The sequence below is a fragment of the Anopheles ziemanni genome, chromosome 3 (genome assembly GCF_943734765.1).
Source record: "Anopheles ziemanni chromosome 3, idAnoZiCoDA_A2_x.2, whole genome shotgun sequence".
Taxonomy (NCBI): Eukaryota; Metazoa; Arthropoda; class Insecta; order Diptera; family Culicidae; genus Anopheles; species Anopheles ziemanni.
The window spans coordinates 77,371,849-77,385,343 of NC_080706.1; the positions used below are offsets into that span (position 1 = coordinate 77,371,849).

The 13,495-nt window shown below is 45.9% G+C and overlaps 3 protein-coding genes across 3 annotated transcripts; 1 reads left to right on the forward strand and 2 right to left on the reverse strand.

Annotated features, from left to right (window-relative positions):
- Nucleotide 1: 1 nt before the first annotated feature.
- On the reverse strand, nt 2-3,133 carry LOC131286126 (polyribonucleotide nucleotidyltransferase 1, mitochondrial). The gene is made up of 3 exons (XM_058315016.1): nt 2,980-3,133; nt 920-2,912; nt 2-318 (listed from the first exon to the last, which is right to left on the reverse strand). Exons 1-3 carry the CDS (start codon nt 3,114-3,116, stop codon nt 85-87), a joined length of 2,364 nt encoding a protein of 787 aa, XP_058170999.1. The 5' UTR covers nt 3,117-3,133; the 3' UTR covers nt 2-84.
- Nucleotides 3,134-3,494: 361 nt separating this feature from the next.
- Nucleotides 3,495-5,160, forward strand: LOC131289175 (NADH dehydrogenase [ubiquinone] 1 alpha subcomplex subunit 9, mitochondrial). The gene is made up of 3 exons (XM_058318384.1): nt 3,495-3,604; nt 3,747-4,816; nt 4,885-5,160. The coding sequence occupies exons 1-3, from the start codon at nt 3,565-3,567 to the stop codon at nt 4,978-4,980; spliced, it is 1,206 nt and encodes a 401-aa protein (XP_058174367.1). The 5' UTR covers nt 3,495-3,564; the 3' UTR covers nt 4,981-5,160.
- Nucleotides 5,161-6,190: 1,030 nt separating this feature from the next.
- LOC131289176 (synembryn) lies at nt 6,191-8,275 on the reverse strand. Its single transcript, XM_058318385.1, has 4 exons — nt 8,034-8,275; nt 7,535-7,896; nt 7,297-7,471; nt 6,191-7,233 (listed from the first exon to the last, which is right to left on the reverse strand). Exons 1-4 carry the CDS (start codon nt 8,112-8,114, stop codon nt 6,217-6,219), a joined length of 1,635 nt encoding a protein of 544 aa, XP_058174368.1. The 5' UTR covers nt 8,115-8,275; the 3' UTR covers nt 6,191-6,216.
- Between the last annotated feature and the right edge of the window lie 5,220 nt (nt 8,276-13,495).

The following is a 13,495-nucleotide window of genomic DNA, read 5'->3' on the forward strand; positions in this document are numbered from 1 at the left end:
GAATAGCAATATGTACACGTTTTATTTTAATTTTCTTCTATCACGGACCGTGGACCACGCACCAGTAAATAAAACTGATTAAGGCTACGCCTTGATTCCCTCACCAGTGCCGTTTGTGGGTGTCGTCGTCGTCGCTTGATCCGAACCGCCCGCAAGAGACGATCGGGATGGTCGATCGAGATTGCGAATCATTGCCGTCGGCGGACCTTGCAGGACTTTGCGCGAGAGACGCATGAAACCGGACACCGGGTCGCGGCCGAAGTATTTCACCTGTATTTCGGTACCGACCAGCAGACCGAGGGCAGAGGGATGGGCGATCTGTGAAAGAGCGATGGTGTAATCGAAGGAAACGATTTAATAGCTTAATTTTTTAGTTTTTCTACAGAGCGTACTGTTGCCTCCAATGATTTGAATGTTTATAAATTTTTATTATGATGTTTTTTTTCGCTGCATTAAACATGTTTCCGCTACTTTGGATGTTGAATAGTTTGTGACTCATGCATGTCAACGTTGTAATAAGAACATCGTTACAGTTGGGATGAAGGTAAAGAGTTAGGTTTTGAAGTTGTTAGGTTAAATACCGAATGAAACACCTAAACACATTTAACAATTGATTTAAAAAAATATTTTCAAATGATGAATAAGTGAGTGAGGATTTAACACCTTAAATTTGGGTTGAGTAAAGCATGATCATAGCATGAACCATTATTCTTACATAATGATAAATTAATAGATGTGTGCTTGTCGTGCTGCTTAAAACGTTTCAATTTTGTGCTAAAACAGATGTGTTAGAAGTTTCAGTTGAAATTGAAAAATTAAAACTAAGTTAAATTAGTTTATCCTAACGATTTGCTTCTAAAAATATGGATTCGTACAACAAACTTTAATTTATGTTATCTCATCGCCTACCATGACTTACCTTTCTTTGATCGAGTTGAGCATTATGAAGTAACGTCGGAGGCATCGAAGGGTAGAGTGTCACCATCACTCCGGTGTCTCGCAGCTCCACAATCTTGGCAGTGTAGATGGCCCCAAATTCGAGGTCCGGTATCTTTTCCGTTTTCATCAAATTCTCGAGGTACTCCTTCGCCTCGTGCATGGCCGCTTCGGAGGGGGCGAAAATTCTGAAACTGGTTTCGTCCTCCTGCGTCAACTGTACGCCCGTCTCGAGATACAACCGGCGCACGTTAGTACCGCCCGCTCCGAGCAGCTTCGGGCGTTGGTGAGCCTCGATTACTAATCGGTCCGTTACGGGCCAGCTGTCTTTCCGAACAGTCCGTGGTGACGCGATCGTTGCGTCCATCAGATCGAGAATTTTAAATCGTGCTTCCATGGATTTTTGAAGCGCTTCCATGACCACTTTTAGCGGAATGCCTGGAACTTTGATGTCCGCCTGTATGGCCGTGATGCCCCGTCGAGTGCCCGCCACCTTCATGTCCATGTCACCCATGTAGTCTTCGATACCGAGGAGGTCCGTTAGTATCCGGTAGTCTTGTAAGTGTTTGGTATCATCGTTTTCGTACTTGGTTATCAATCCAATCGCCACACCGGCGGCTGCTTCCTGCACGGGCACACCGGCGTCCATGAGGGCCATCGAACCGGCACACACGGTTGCCATCGAGCTGGATCCGTTCGACTCAAGCACCTCCGACGTGAGCCGTATCGTAAACGGATGCTCGTTGGGAACGATCGGTACGAGACCTTTCTCCGCCAGCGCGCCGTGCCCAATTTCACGCCGTCCGATCGGCCCCACCTTTCCCGTTTCCCCCGTCGCGTACGGTGGGAACTCGTAGTGAAGGAAAAAGTTTTTCGACTTCATCCCACTGTCGAGTGACGCAACCGGATCGAGCCGGAGGGCACTTTCGGGCGAATCGAGTGCGACCGTACAGAAGACCTGCGTTTGACCACGCTGAAATAACGCCGATCCGTGCAGTGGTTTGTGGAGATTCACCGAGCAGCTAATGTTACGCAAATCGTCCAACCCTCGCCCATCGCAGCGTCGATCTTCTTCGAGCAGCATCTCACGGAACACGTGTTTGGTGAATTTGTTGAAAGCTTCCGAGATGAGACCCGGATCTGCACTCGAATAACTCGACCACACTTTGTCGATCGTGTCCGAGCGCGTCTTGCTGACGGCCTGATCCCGGCTGAACTTGTCGTGGGAAAAGTCACGAAATATTTCCCTTAACCGCATCTCAGACATTGTGCGCACGGCGGCTTGAATCTCCTCGTCTACGGTGGGCAAGGGTTCGAGTGATCGTTTAGGTTTTCCGAAGGCTTTCTGTAACCGTTCGATACCGTTGATGATGAGCTGCGCCTCTTTGGTGCCCTTTTTAATTGCCATACGCAGCTCGTTCTCGTTCACAACGTTTCCCCGACCCTCGAGCATAACGACTAAATTCTGCCGGGTTGCCGCCACCACAAGATCGAGCGCACTCAGTTGCATTTCCTTGCGCGTCGGATTGATGATAACTTCGTTATCTACCAGTCCAACGCGCACGGCACCGACCGGCCCATTCCACGGAATGTCACTCAGGGCCAGGGCAGCTGATGCACCATTAATGGCCTGCACATCCGGTGGGTTGCTTGCATCGATCGCAAGCATATTGCACACGATTTGGGTATCGTAACGGAATTCGGCCGGGAAAAGAGGCCTAATCGAGCGGTCCACAAGCCGGGCGGAAAGGATTTCCTTCTCCGATGGACCAAGCTCTCGGCGCAGAAAGTTCGTTGGTATCCGACCGGCTGCGGCAGACTTTTGCCGATAGTCTACCACCAGCGGCAGGAAGGATGAGTTTTGTGATTTTTGTTTCGCAACGGCCGTCACCATGACGGCAGTGTCTCCTATCGACACGACGGCGCAGCCATCGGCAAATCGGGCATACTTTCCCGAAGATATCCTAACAATTCGCCTGTGGGAAGCAAATAACTTCTGTTAGAATTTTCAATTCCCACAGCTGATTGTCCTGTTCACATTACCCGGTGCTCAATGGTACATCCACTTCCGGGGTTTCTAGCTTTTCCGTTGAAAACCATCGTCGTCTCAAGCACCGAACGTGAGGGAAAATGTGCACCTTTCTTCGACACTGGTGTAATCGTAAAACATTGTGTAACATTTTCTACAGCAGCGGTAAGCGGGATACACAAAATACTAATTTACAAATAAACGCGCTTTTGATTTATTTTCGTGAGGCACGAGTCCGGCGATGACAGCCGGCTTTCGTGTGTCAAAAAAGGTAAATATTTTGGTTGCATCACCAGCCGAAATCGGAATCTTTCCTGTTTGAAACGTTTATAAGGACCTAAACAAATTGAAATTATGTTTGTTCAATTGTGTAGAATTTTAATGAAATATCATGAAGAGAATTTATTTTATTTAAAATTACAAATAAATTTTTATCTAGATCACTTTCAATTCGTTCCTAAACGTCATTCGGTCAATTTTGACATCCAAAATGACAGCAGAGAAATTATTTTTTCTTCAAAAACAATAGACGAAAAGGCGATTTGGAAACGAAAGAAGTGACCAGTCGGATCCCGTAAAATCAGATTTTGGATCTGAAAATGGCATCGCTGATTCTGGTGAACGGGGTGCACCTGGCAAGTACGTTCCGACGGTTGGATAGTGTGAGCAAATCCGGCAATTCGAGCCGCTTTTGCGTCCAAATCCGTTTGTTTGTTATGTAATTTGTTTAGGTCCACGACGGATGATAGTTTTCTTACAATCTCTTCGGTTTCTCCGACAGAACAACAAACCGGATTGCTGGGGGTTGTCTGCCTGAAGGCCAACTACAGCACCGATGCGCCGCGTAAGCTGAAGACGACCAACTTGGCCGCGATGAAGCGCGGTACCGGTGGTCGTTCCAGCTTCAACGGCATCGTGGCAACCGTGTTCGGTAGCACCGGATTCTTGGGCCGCTACGTGTGCAATAAGCTGGGCAAAATTGGCAGCCAGGTGATCATTCCCTACCGGGCGGACCATTACGAAGCGCTGCGCCTGAAGCTGGTCGGTGACCTCGGCCAGGTTCTGTTCCACCCGTACGATCTGCGTGACGAGGAAGCGATCTACAAGGCGGTCAAACACTCGAACGTCGTCATCAATCTGGTGGGGCGCGATTGGGAGACCAAGAATTTCTCCTTCAAAGACGTGCACGTCGATGGCGCCAGACGGTTGGCACGCATCGCACGCCAGGCCGGCGTGGAGAAGTTTGTACACGTTTCTAGCCTGAACGCAACGCCGACCCCGCAGCCGTTCTTTACCAAGGAGGGCAGCAAGTTTCTGTCGAGCAAGTACTACGGTGAGCAGGCCGTGCGGGAAGAGTTCCCCGAGGCGATTGTGTTCCGTCCGTCGGACATCTACGGCCAGGAGGATCGGTTCCTGCGCTACTACGCGCACATCTGGCGCCGACAGTTCCGCGCCATGCCACTCTGGTATAAGGGTGAGCGCACGGTCAAGCAGCCCGTGTACTGCGCCGATCTGGCCCAGGGCATCGTTAACGCCATCAAGGATTCAGACTCGCAGGGTAAGACATACCAGGCGCTGGGACCGCGTCGCTACAAGCTGTCGGCGCTGGTCGACTGGTTCCATCAGGTGATGCGCAAGGATGAGAAATGGTGGGGTTACTATCGGTACGATCTGCGCTACGATCCCACGTTCCGCGTGAAGGTCCTGCTGACGGAAATGCTTTCACCGTCGTTCCCGATCGGTGATCTGCACACGGAACGCGTGGAGCGTGAGTATCACACCGACGAGGTGCAGAAGGGTGTCCCCACGCTGGAAGATTTGGGCGTCAATCTGACGTACATGGAGGATCAGGTAAGGGCATTCAGAAGCAGCTTCATTCCAAAAAGAAAGACTCCAATAACCGTCTGTTCTCCGCACAGGTACCATGGGAACTGAGACCGTACCGTGCCGCCCTGTACTACGATGCCGAGTTGGATGAGTTCGAGAAACCTACGCCACCACAGTACATTCAGTAGAAGCGATTAAATCTAACGAACATCTTTCGGAAGCGAACTTCTAGTACCGAGCGAGCGAATGGTTCATTTGTTATATTCTGCGGTGGTTGTTGTCAACCCAATGTAAAAACAACTAATTCAAACAAACGAAAATCTAGGAGATAAAAATAATAAAAATCGTATTGTGATTGAAACACAAACACGCCCCATATCGTTTTGTAGCTTCTTCTCATGTTAAATTTTATTGGCTGAAGTTGGCTGGAGATCCAATATTTGTTTCCGTCGATATACATTCACAGGACTACAACATTTAGGGAAGTCGAAACGGACAGCGAAGCACAACAAAAACACTATGACTACAGTTAAGTAAGTTAAATAAAACAACGAAGGCCACGAGGCAAATTTAAACTAAAAACTAAAACAACAAATAACAACTAGCAGCAAATGTGCAGACTTTGCAAACATTTGCTTCCCTTTCGAGGTGTGTACATGTGGAGTGTTATGTGTATTGAATAAGAAAGCGTTCGTTTTCCGAAACGGTGCCATTGATTATGCTTGAACGCTTAAGAAAGTTCCATCCCGGAGGTGCTTAGTTAGATAGTACCAATCAGTTAAGTGATTCAAAGGTAGCAGGACATACAGAAATAGTATACAGACATACCAACAGCTAGGCTCTCTCATCCACATGTTCTATACAGCAGAGCAGGGAAAAAGAATTGTACCTACTACAATATAAATAATCGCTATGGAGATGTCGCATTGTCGTTAACATTCAAAATTGGACAATCTTAATTTTGACGGTATCGCCAGTTTTGTCCCGGCTTTGGAATGGAATATTGAGCAAGAAATCGCTCAACTGGGTCACTTTTAATGATATCCTTTGATTGGTTATGACGAAGGAAGCGATTGCAATAAAATGGAGTGGCCAATTTTCAATGTTAGCAACTGCAAATAGACTTTGGCAAACGATGAACATCCGTCGCGCATCGTGGATTGCTGCGACGAATGGTGTTGGAGCGAACAAGATTTGGCAGCGGTTTTTTTTTCATTTTCTCTCCTAACGTTCCGTTAGTTTCGCCAATCGAGTAAGCGCGCGCACAGCCAACTTCGCCAGCGTCAATATAGTTGAAAATACTGCAATTTGAAACCACACATCGGCGCACCTGTCGGACGTTCGAACTACGACGAGCTACGGGAATGCGGGAAGCTATCGAGGGGGGAGGATAGGGAAGCTGCTTGCTTCTAGTTTCGGTTTGTTCAAGTTTTTCGCTTATGGTCTCGCTGTTGTTCCGGTATTTCCTCCTGCAGCTCCATAATGTGTTCCACGGCCTGCGGTCGGCCATCCTCGCCTATTTTGCACGGTTGTATCACACCCTGACGCTGCAGTTTATCCATCAGCTTCACCAGCTCCATCGCCTCGTACTCTTTGCGCTCCTCGGACATTCCCTCCAGCGGGTTCGGTTTCGGTGGTTCGTAACACCCGAGCACCGGGTTGATGGCGTGCTGCAGCTGTTTGTACTCTTCGGTGTCGCTGTCCTCGCTGTCCGATGAATACTGCTCGCATCCCTTCGCCGTTCGGCCACCGAGAAGCCCGCGGTTCGCGAACAACCCGGCCGCATTACCGTACCCCGTGTACTTGATCATCCGCCCGACGTTCTCCTTGCACAGGACAAACAGGAGCTCCGCCGAAAGGTCGGCAATTTGGGTGCAGGGGCTGGTCAGCAGCGAGCACAGGTAGTTACGTAGCTCCTTCCCAATCTCCGGCCGATCACGTACATCCCTTAACGGAGGTAGGACGACCGAGCGAATGTAGCGGCGGTTGATTGCATCGGCTCGGATCGCCTTGATCAGCACGGTCAGGATCGGGGAGAGCAGCTCGTACTGGTCGGACTTTTTCTCCGCCTTCTGGAAGTTCTTGCGTAAAAACTCCACCAGCACGTGCAGCACGTACATGTTTTTGCTCTCGAACGGCACGATCACCATCGGGTCGTCGCCACCGCGCGCCGGAGGACTGTCGCATTTGGCGCTAAGCGATGTCACCAGCTCGACGTAGCAACTGACCGGGACGCTCGTCAGCAGGTTGACGATGTTCGAGTGCAGTGAGACGATCTTGTCGCGGTTCAGCGTGCGATAGAAGAACAGATCATGAAGCACGGTGACGAGCCGGTGGAATTGCGTCGCTTCTTCCTCCTCCGGAACGAGGTTGTCCGATGTGCGAACGGTGAGATTGAAGAGTACCTTCAGTACCTCGTTGATCAGATCCAAATCTTTATCCTATTGCAAAGGGGGGAATTTTAAGTCAATTAACGAAGACGAACGAGAAAGTGGTGGACTTACGCTAAACTCTTTAAATGTTGCCGCTTGACCCATGAACAGATCCAACGTCTCGACGAGATACACCAGACCGTGCAACTGATCTCGCACTTTGGCTCGAATATCACAATTGATCGCTGTCAGCAGAAACAGTAGCTTCATGTCGAAATATTTTATGTCATACCCGTATGGTGCTTCCCTGCGATAAAACAATAAAAGATCATAGCATTCCCTCTAAAGCCTCGGATTGCGTCGTTCTTACTTGTACATTTTGACGCGCCTGATGATGCCCTCGGTGGAAGCATTGCTCAGACACATCTCCTGACACTTGGTGCTTTGGAATATCATGTTACTGAGACATTTCAGGGCCTCAACCTGCACCTCTTGCGTGGCCTCACACGTGTCCAGCGTGCCAATACCGGCCAGCTGGAGCAGCAAGTCGAGCTGTTCCACCGTCACCGTTTCATTCAGATACGTTTTGTCCCGACTGAGCACTTTAATCGCCATCAGGCACCCAACGCGATGCGGCATTCCCGGATCGGCCAGGTACGCAAATAGCTTGTTCCAAATTAGCACCCATTGGCCCGTGCTGGTGAAATGCATGAAGTTGAACACCTGGGAATTCTAGGTCGAACGCGAGGAGGAGAAAGAAACGATTAAAAATTACGCCAATGGTTGCGTATCAGCGTCCCGTGGGAATGTATTATGAAGTCTTAGTTTCATAAATCCGATTGGGAAGGGGGTGGACAGTAGTACGGTACCTGTTTGTTGAATTTATTCAACGCTTCCTCCACCAGCCCATAATCTCCACTGAGCAAACATCTTAAGCCGTCTGCATCCATTGTTTTGTACTTGCTCTCTTGTTGGGGCTTGCCCTAGCAAAGGTTTGTGGCCGGCACTGGTTAACTAACTGGATTAATTTTCGGTTGCAACACTTGTAAGCTTTCACCGGCACCTGCAGAAACACTGACCGCGACCGACGATAGTTGCAGAATTTATGTTGTTTTCCACCGCAAACAAAATTTTCCATCCAAAACAAAACATTACCGCGTGACTACATTAGGCGTACCATACCAAAAAACTGATACGCTCCTAGTGTCAAAAACCGATTTTTCTGTCAGAATCGAGCGATGCAAGTGTAGTCACAAAACCTCTCACTCTGACCCTAACTCGGGGTCCACACTACAGCGCGACGTCCCGTCACGAAACGCGACGTCGCCTGACAGGCGGCCGAACTCCATACAAAAAAAATGTCGCACAAATCGCGCTAGTGTAGAAACAGCGAAAAACGCGATGTCGCGCTAGCTCTTGTCAAATGTCAATTCGAAACGAAAACAAGCCGACAGCTGGACAAAACGTAAACAAACCAAAATACAAACGCGAACAAAACGATCAATATTCTTCACGAAACATCGGATTTTTCGTTTTATCACTTATTTCTAGCCTTCACAAATGTAATTCAGTTATCAAATTCCGTTTTAATTGATATTTTTACCAAAGTTTTTTCGGGTGCCGAAACGTAAACAAACTGCTCTTCAACAAGTAGGAGATGATGTGGAAATGTACTTCCTACGGCGGGCCAAAATATCGTCGTTGTTTGTTTAAGTTTGTTTTCTCAGTGAATTTCAAATGTAGAAGCGCCAAACTCACTCAGGGTGCATAAAAGACGTAACTAGACAAATATCATGCATTATTACCTCAAAATTCAATAAAAAATTTTAGCCGAGTTTCCGCCCCAATGTGATACATATTTCCACATACTCTCCTACCTCTGTCGCGCTTGGCTTGCGCGATTGTTCTGCCGAAACTGGGCTACTTTTGAAACGGGACGTCGCGCTGCAGTGTGGACCCCGAGTTAGACAGATTGTAAACATATGATCAAAATGTAAACAAACAAAGCAGTTGCTTCGATTGTGTTGTACGTGTACAAGCTATTTAGTTGTATTCCGTTTTTTTTAACAATGACTCAAGAAAATCGACGAAGCTACGAAAAGTTGGTAAGTACAGCAAGATCCGAACGTTTACCACGCGTGTGATTAAATCATATCCAAATCGAGTGCATATACGGGAGTTCTGCGTGGCGTTTGAAATAGTGTGTTTCATATACAAATGGTTTTTTTTTTATTGCAGGACGTGCAGGGAAACGGGGAGAGTGAAGCCCTCCCCCATCGGATGCAAATACCCGGTGAATCGCCAGAAAGCGCGACACCGGACAGTGCAGATCCGGAGGAATTTGCGAAGTACGTCGCAAATGTGCTTCGTACATTTCCGGAAAGAAAACGCCGTCGCATTATGGACATCCAACGGGCCATTTTGGAAGTTGCGAAAACCCATGATGAATGAAATCATGAATAAATTTAAAAAAAAATTAATTGATTATTTCCTTTTACTTTTCTAAATCACATGACTCTTGAAAACTGACACACCTTTCACAAGCGAATAACTTTATAACGGCATGCCATATTGCCAGAATATTTTTCATGCAGGCGCATCGTTCGGTCGAGTCGTAGGTGGAGATGAGTCTCCAAACACACATAATTTTCTCGAGGACTCTACACAAATAGCGATTTAGAGTTAATTAGCTACAGTTTTGTTTCCGGCATACGAGAACATACATTTTAAAGCCAACGCTACCGACACAGTTAATTTTGTTAACTTTTAACCTAAACATACGATTTTGTTTTCATTATTTCTTACCTTTACATAATCGCAAAGCTACTTATTTATGCAAGTGCACACATCTTTTACAATGTTACCTATCGAGTGCCGCGAAACCTAAAATCAAATAATAAATACAATTGTCCAACATCCAAGTACAAATAGTGAATGTTTCGCCGGTTGTCAGATATCGCAACGTTATCATCAACCTTTCCTGAGGAGTGATAGCTTTGCGCATATTTGTATCCATTTTGGTAATTGTTGGGTCAACAATCGAAAGGAGAAGCTCAAATCTTTTTTTTGCATTCGCAAAAACTTTTCGATCGTTTCCTGAATTCCCTGGGATGTTATGTCGGTGAGTAGATGATTAACCGTTTCGTTCCGGTTGAGGAACAATTTCTGCATCCAAAAACGACTCAAATATAGCGTCTTTCGGTCACCGAAACTCTCTTCGGAGGGAGGGTTTGTCCCACTAGGGGATGCTGTGCAACATAAAACAAAAAATGAGGTAATGAAGAGCTAAGAATCTTATTTTACATCAATTTCCGAAAGATAAAATGTGGCCGTTGGATGACCCACATCGATCGAAACAAACTAACAGTAGCACTCGATTGCATCGCGATGGTCATCAGATTGTCGTAGGTGATACCGCGTCTTCAGAATTAACTTAAGTATTAACTTAACAGCAAAGGCAAAACGTTTAAAATAGTTCCGGTAACTTGATAACGCATCGTTGTTATGTGCTTTTATTGGTAGAAAACAAATTCAATATGGGTGCCACGACAAGGCTTTGGAGCTCACCTCTCTTAGGATCCACCTTGGTCACACGTATTAAATAATAGGTTTGATATGAAACACATGTTGGCCGATCGAGTTGCGCCGTAGTCATAGTTTGACAGCGCGCCTGTGTGGTTATCAGTGCACGGTTGTACTGAAACCGGATTATAACCGGATATTCGCAGAAAGCTGTGACTGAAACAGACAGTAAGGGACAGTAATCACAGAAAATCGGGACATATGGCCTTAGCAGTTGGTCCTTAACATTATATAGGTCTATGTCTCCAGGTTAGCTTACTCAGCTTAGCTCAGGAAGCTGGATTCAAAAGCCCTAGTGGGGTAAATTCTCGTTGTAGAAGAAGAAGAAGAAGAAGAAGAAGAAGAAGAAGAAGGAATTGCTGTACCATATGTTCACCGGCGCCCAGTGTTTCTAAAATATAAAGTTCAAGCGAATTTTCCAGTCAAATGTGACCAAGAAGGTCAAAGTCTCTAAAATTAAATAAATAAAAAAGTTATGTAACGAACAGGTTTTGCAGCCATGCGCAAAGGTAGCTTGGTCGCGGGCGTTGTCGTCTTCGACGCGAGAACTTTCACCCTTCAATTTGAAGCCCTTTGGTTTTGGTATCAACGTGTTTCATGGTTACCTTAACCTAGAATTGAAGATAACGCGGCGTGACTGCATCTTTCAACGGAGAAGAGTTACGGCAGTTGAAACCGGTCCGCAGCGCGACTATGTCGCTAACGGAGAAGAATCAAGTGTATGAAAAAGAAGAGAATCTGGAATGAATCTAAACTTCGCATTGCAAGGCTTCCAGAATTCTTTGTATATAGTTATGAGTCGAGGGCAAAGAATTAAGTTTTAAAAACATTTTTCTTTATTGCTGGTGAGGCATGTCCTCTTCTCTTGAGTTCTGAATCTAAACAGATTATTCCTAACTTGTGCTTTGCCTAACTGTCCCTAGCTGTGAGTATGCGCATAGTACTTGCCGGTGATGCACGTGGCATTTGGCGGCCGACGTAACTGTATATTAATGTCTTTCAAGATCTTGATTATGTTGTATGTTTTCTTGTTGTCCATGAAAGTTTGATTTTATTTCAATTTTTGTGCACACACTATCCGGGAGTATGAAACGGCGGGATAATAAGGGATCTGTTGCAGAAGTGGCGCCTGGAACAACGCTATGGCAAAGGATACACACTGGAGCCTCTAAAAGGGCCCGAATTTGACGCCTATGATTTCCATGCTCCATCGGCGTCAAATTCGGGCCCTTTTAGCAGCTAGTTCTGCGACACGTACCCAAGTCAACCGTACGAGAATCAGTAAAAGAAGTGTGTTCTATTACGTTGCCTTACGAATCGTCGCATCAGCATCCGGCGCTTTGGAACACAATGGAGACAGGTCAGGAAGATCTAGGCATTGAAACAATCAACATGACTAATGCGTCGCTCGAGAAAGTGTTCTTAAAGTAAGTACGAAAATCTACATTTTTTTCATAAATTAAAAATTTTGTAAATTACAGCACTCTTTCGGTTATTCGCGGTCGACATGGTCGCTTGAAACAAATAAACATCGCCCGCGCAATCGCAAAATGATTTACTAAATTTCCTGGAAGTGGTATTATTTCTCAGAAGAAAACGTACAGAATGCTTCGACTGTCACAGTAAAGACTTGCGGCACCTGCTGTTGTCCAAGTTCGTGTAATTTCTTTTCTAATTAATTTCGTTTTTCAGATTTAGTTTCCAAAACAACCTCATTGTAATATATCATTATCTTTGATGATGGCGTATTTGTAAAATGATTTGTTAGCATTGTTTTTCTTCTTTCTTCCAGCTCTAGAAATTCCAACAAAAGATTCCAGCATCATCCGGAAAGCGAAGGTCGCATCAATAGAAGGCTTGTCACAACGAAAATTTGGAATGCACGTGGTGTAATAGCAATTAATCCATTATTAATTAATTTTCCCCCCAAAACAGAGTCACACAATCATCATTCCGTGCCATCTAAACACGTTAAGCGCTACGTCCTCAATTTTTTCATATGGTTGACAACTTTGTTTGAATGTGTGCCAAAGATTGACGAAAAGATTGCTATTAGGTGGCAGGGCCTTAACAAATAATGCCACAAAGGTGCATCAGGTAAACACTGAACAAACTATACCCTTCAAGCGAGGAATACGCATTATTGAACTGATCGTTTGCCTCAAAAACATGACCGGAAGATTGGTATGAAATAAACATAAGCCCGCCAGTAAGTCCATTTCACCATTCACGAGAAAGATGCAAAGTAGCCATGTTGGCGACTTGTAGTTGATTCTAAGCAAGATCGAGGAAAACAACCAAACTAATTGGCATCATTCCATCGCGGCAGGAATGGTAGACGATTCGAGAGTGGTGTTTAGAAAAAAGATGAATACAATCAAATGTTAGGACTTTCCACCACTGGAATGGTGTCTATGGTTCAAGGTAACACGTGGCGGCACCGGCTCGCTGTGTTGGACGATCTGACGAAAAGATCGTTATGCGTATGTAAAAAATGTAATTGTCGTGTTTTGTTCGATAAGAAGGAGTTTTAGTCGAGTACATAAACTTACTAGCGTATCGATTCATTTTTCCGCGACATTTTTGTCATACAACATGGCCGACTAAAGCTACTTTTTGATTACGTTGACATTTCAGGGGAGCAAAAATTGCGCGGGAACATCGCACGGACTTAAACCATAATTATAGACACAAATTATTCGCTTCCGAAGTAAATTTGGCTGAATCTCTCAATTCATATGGTACGGTG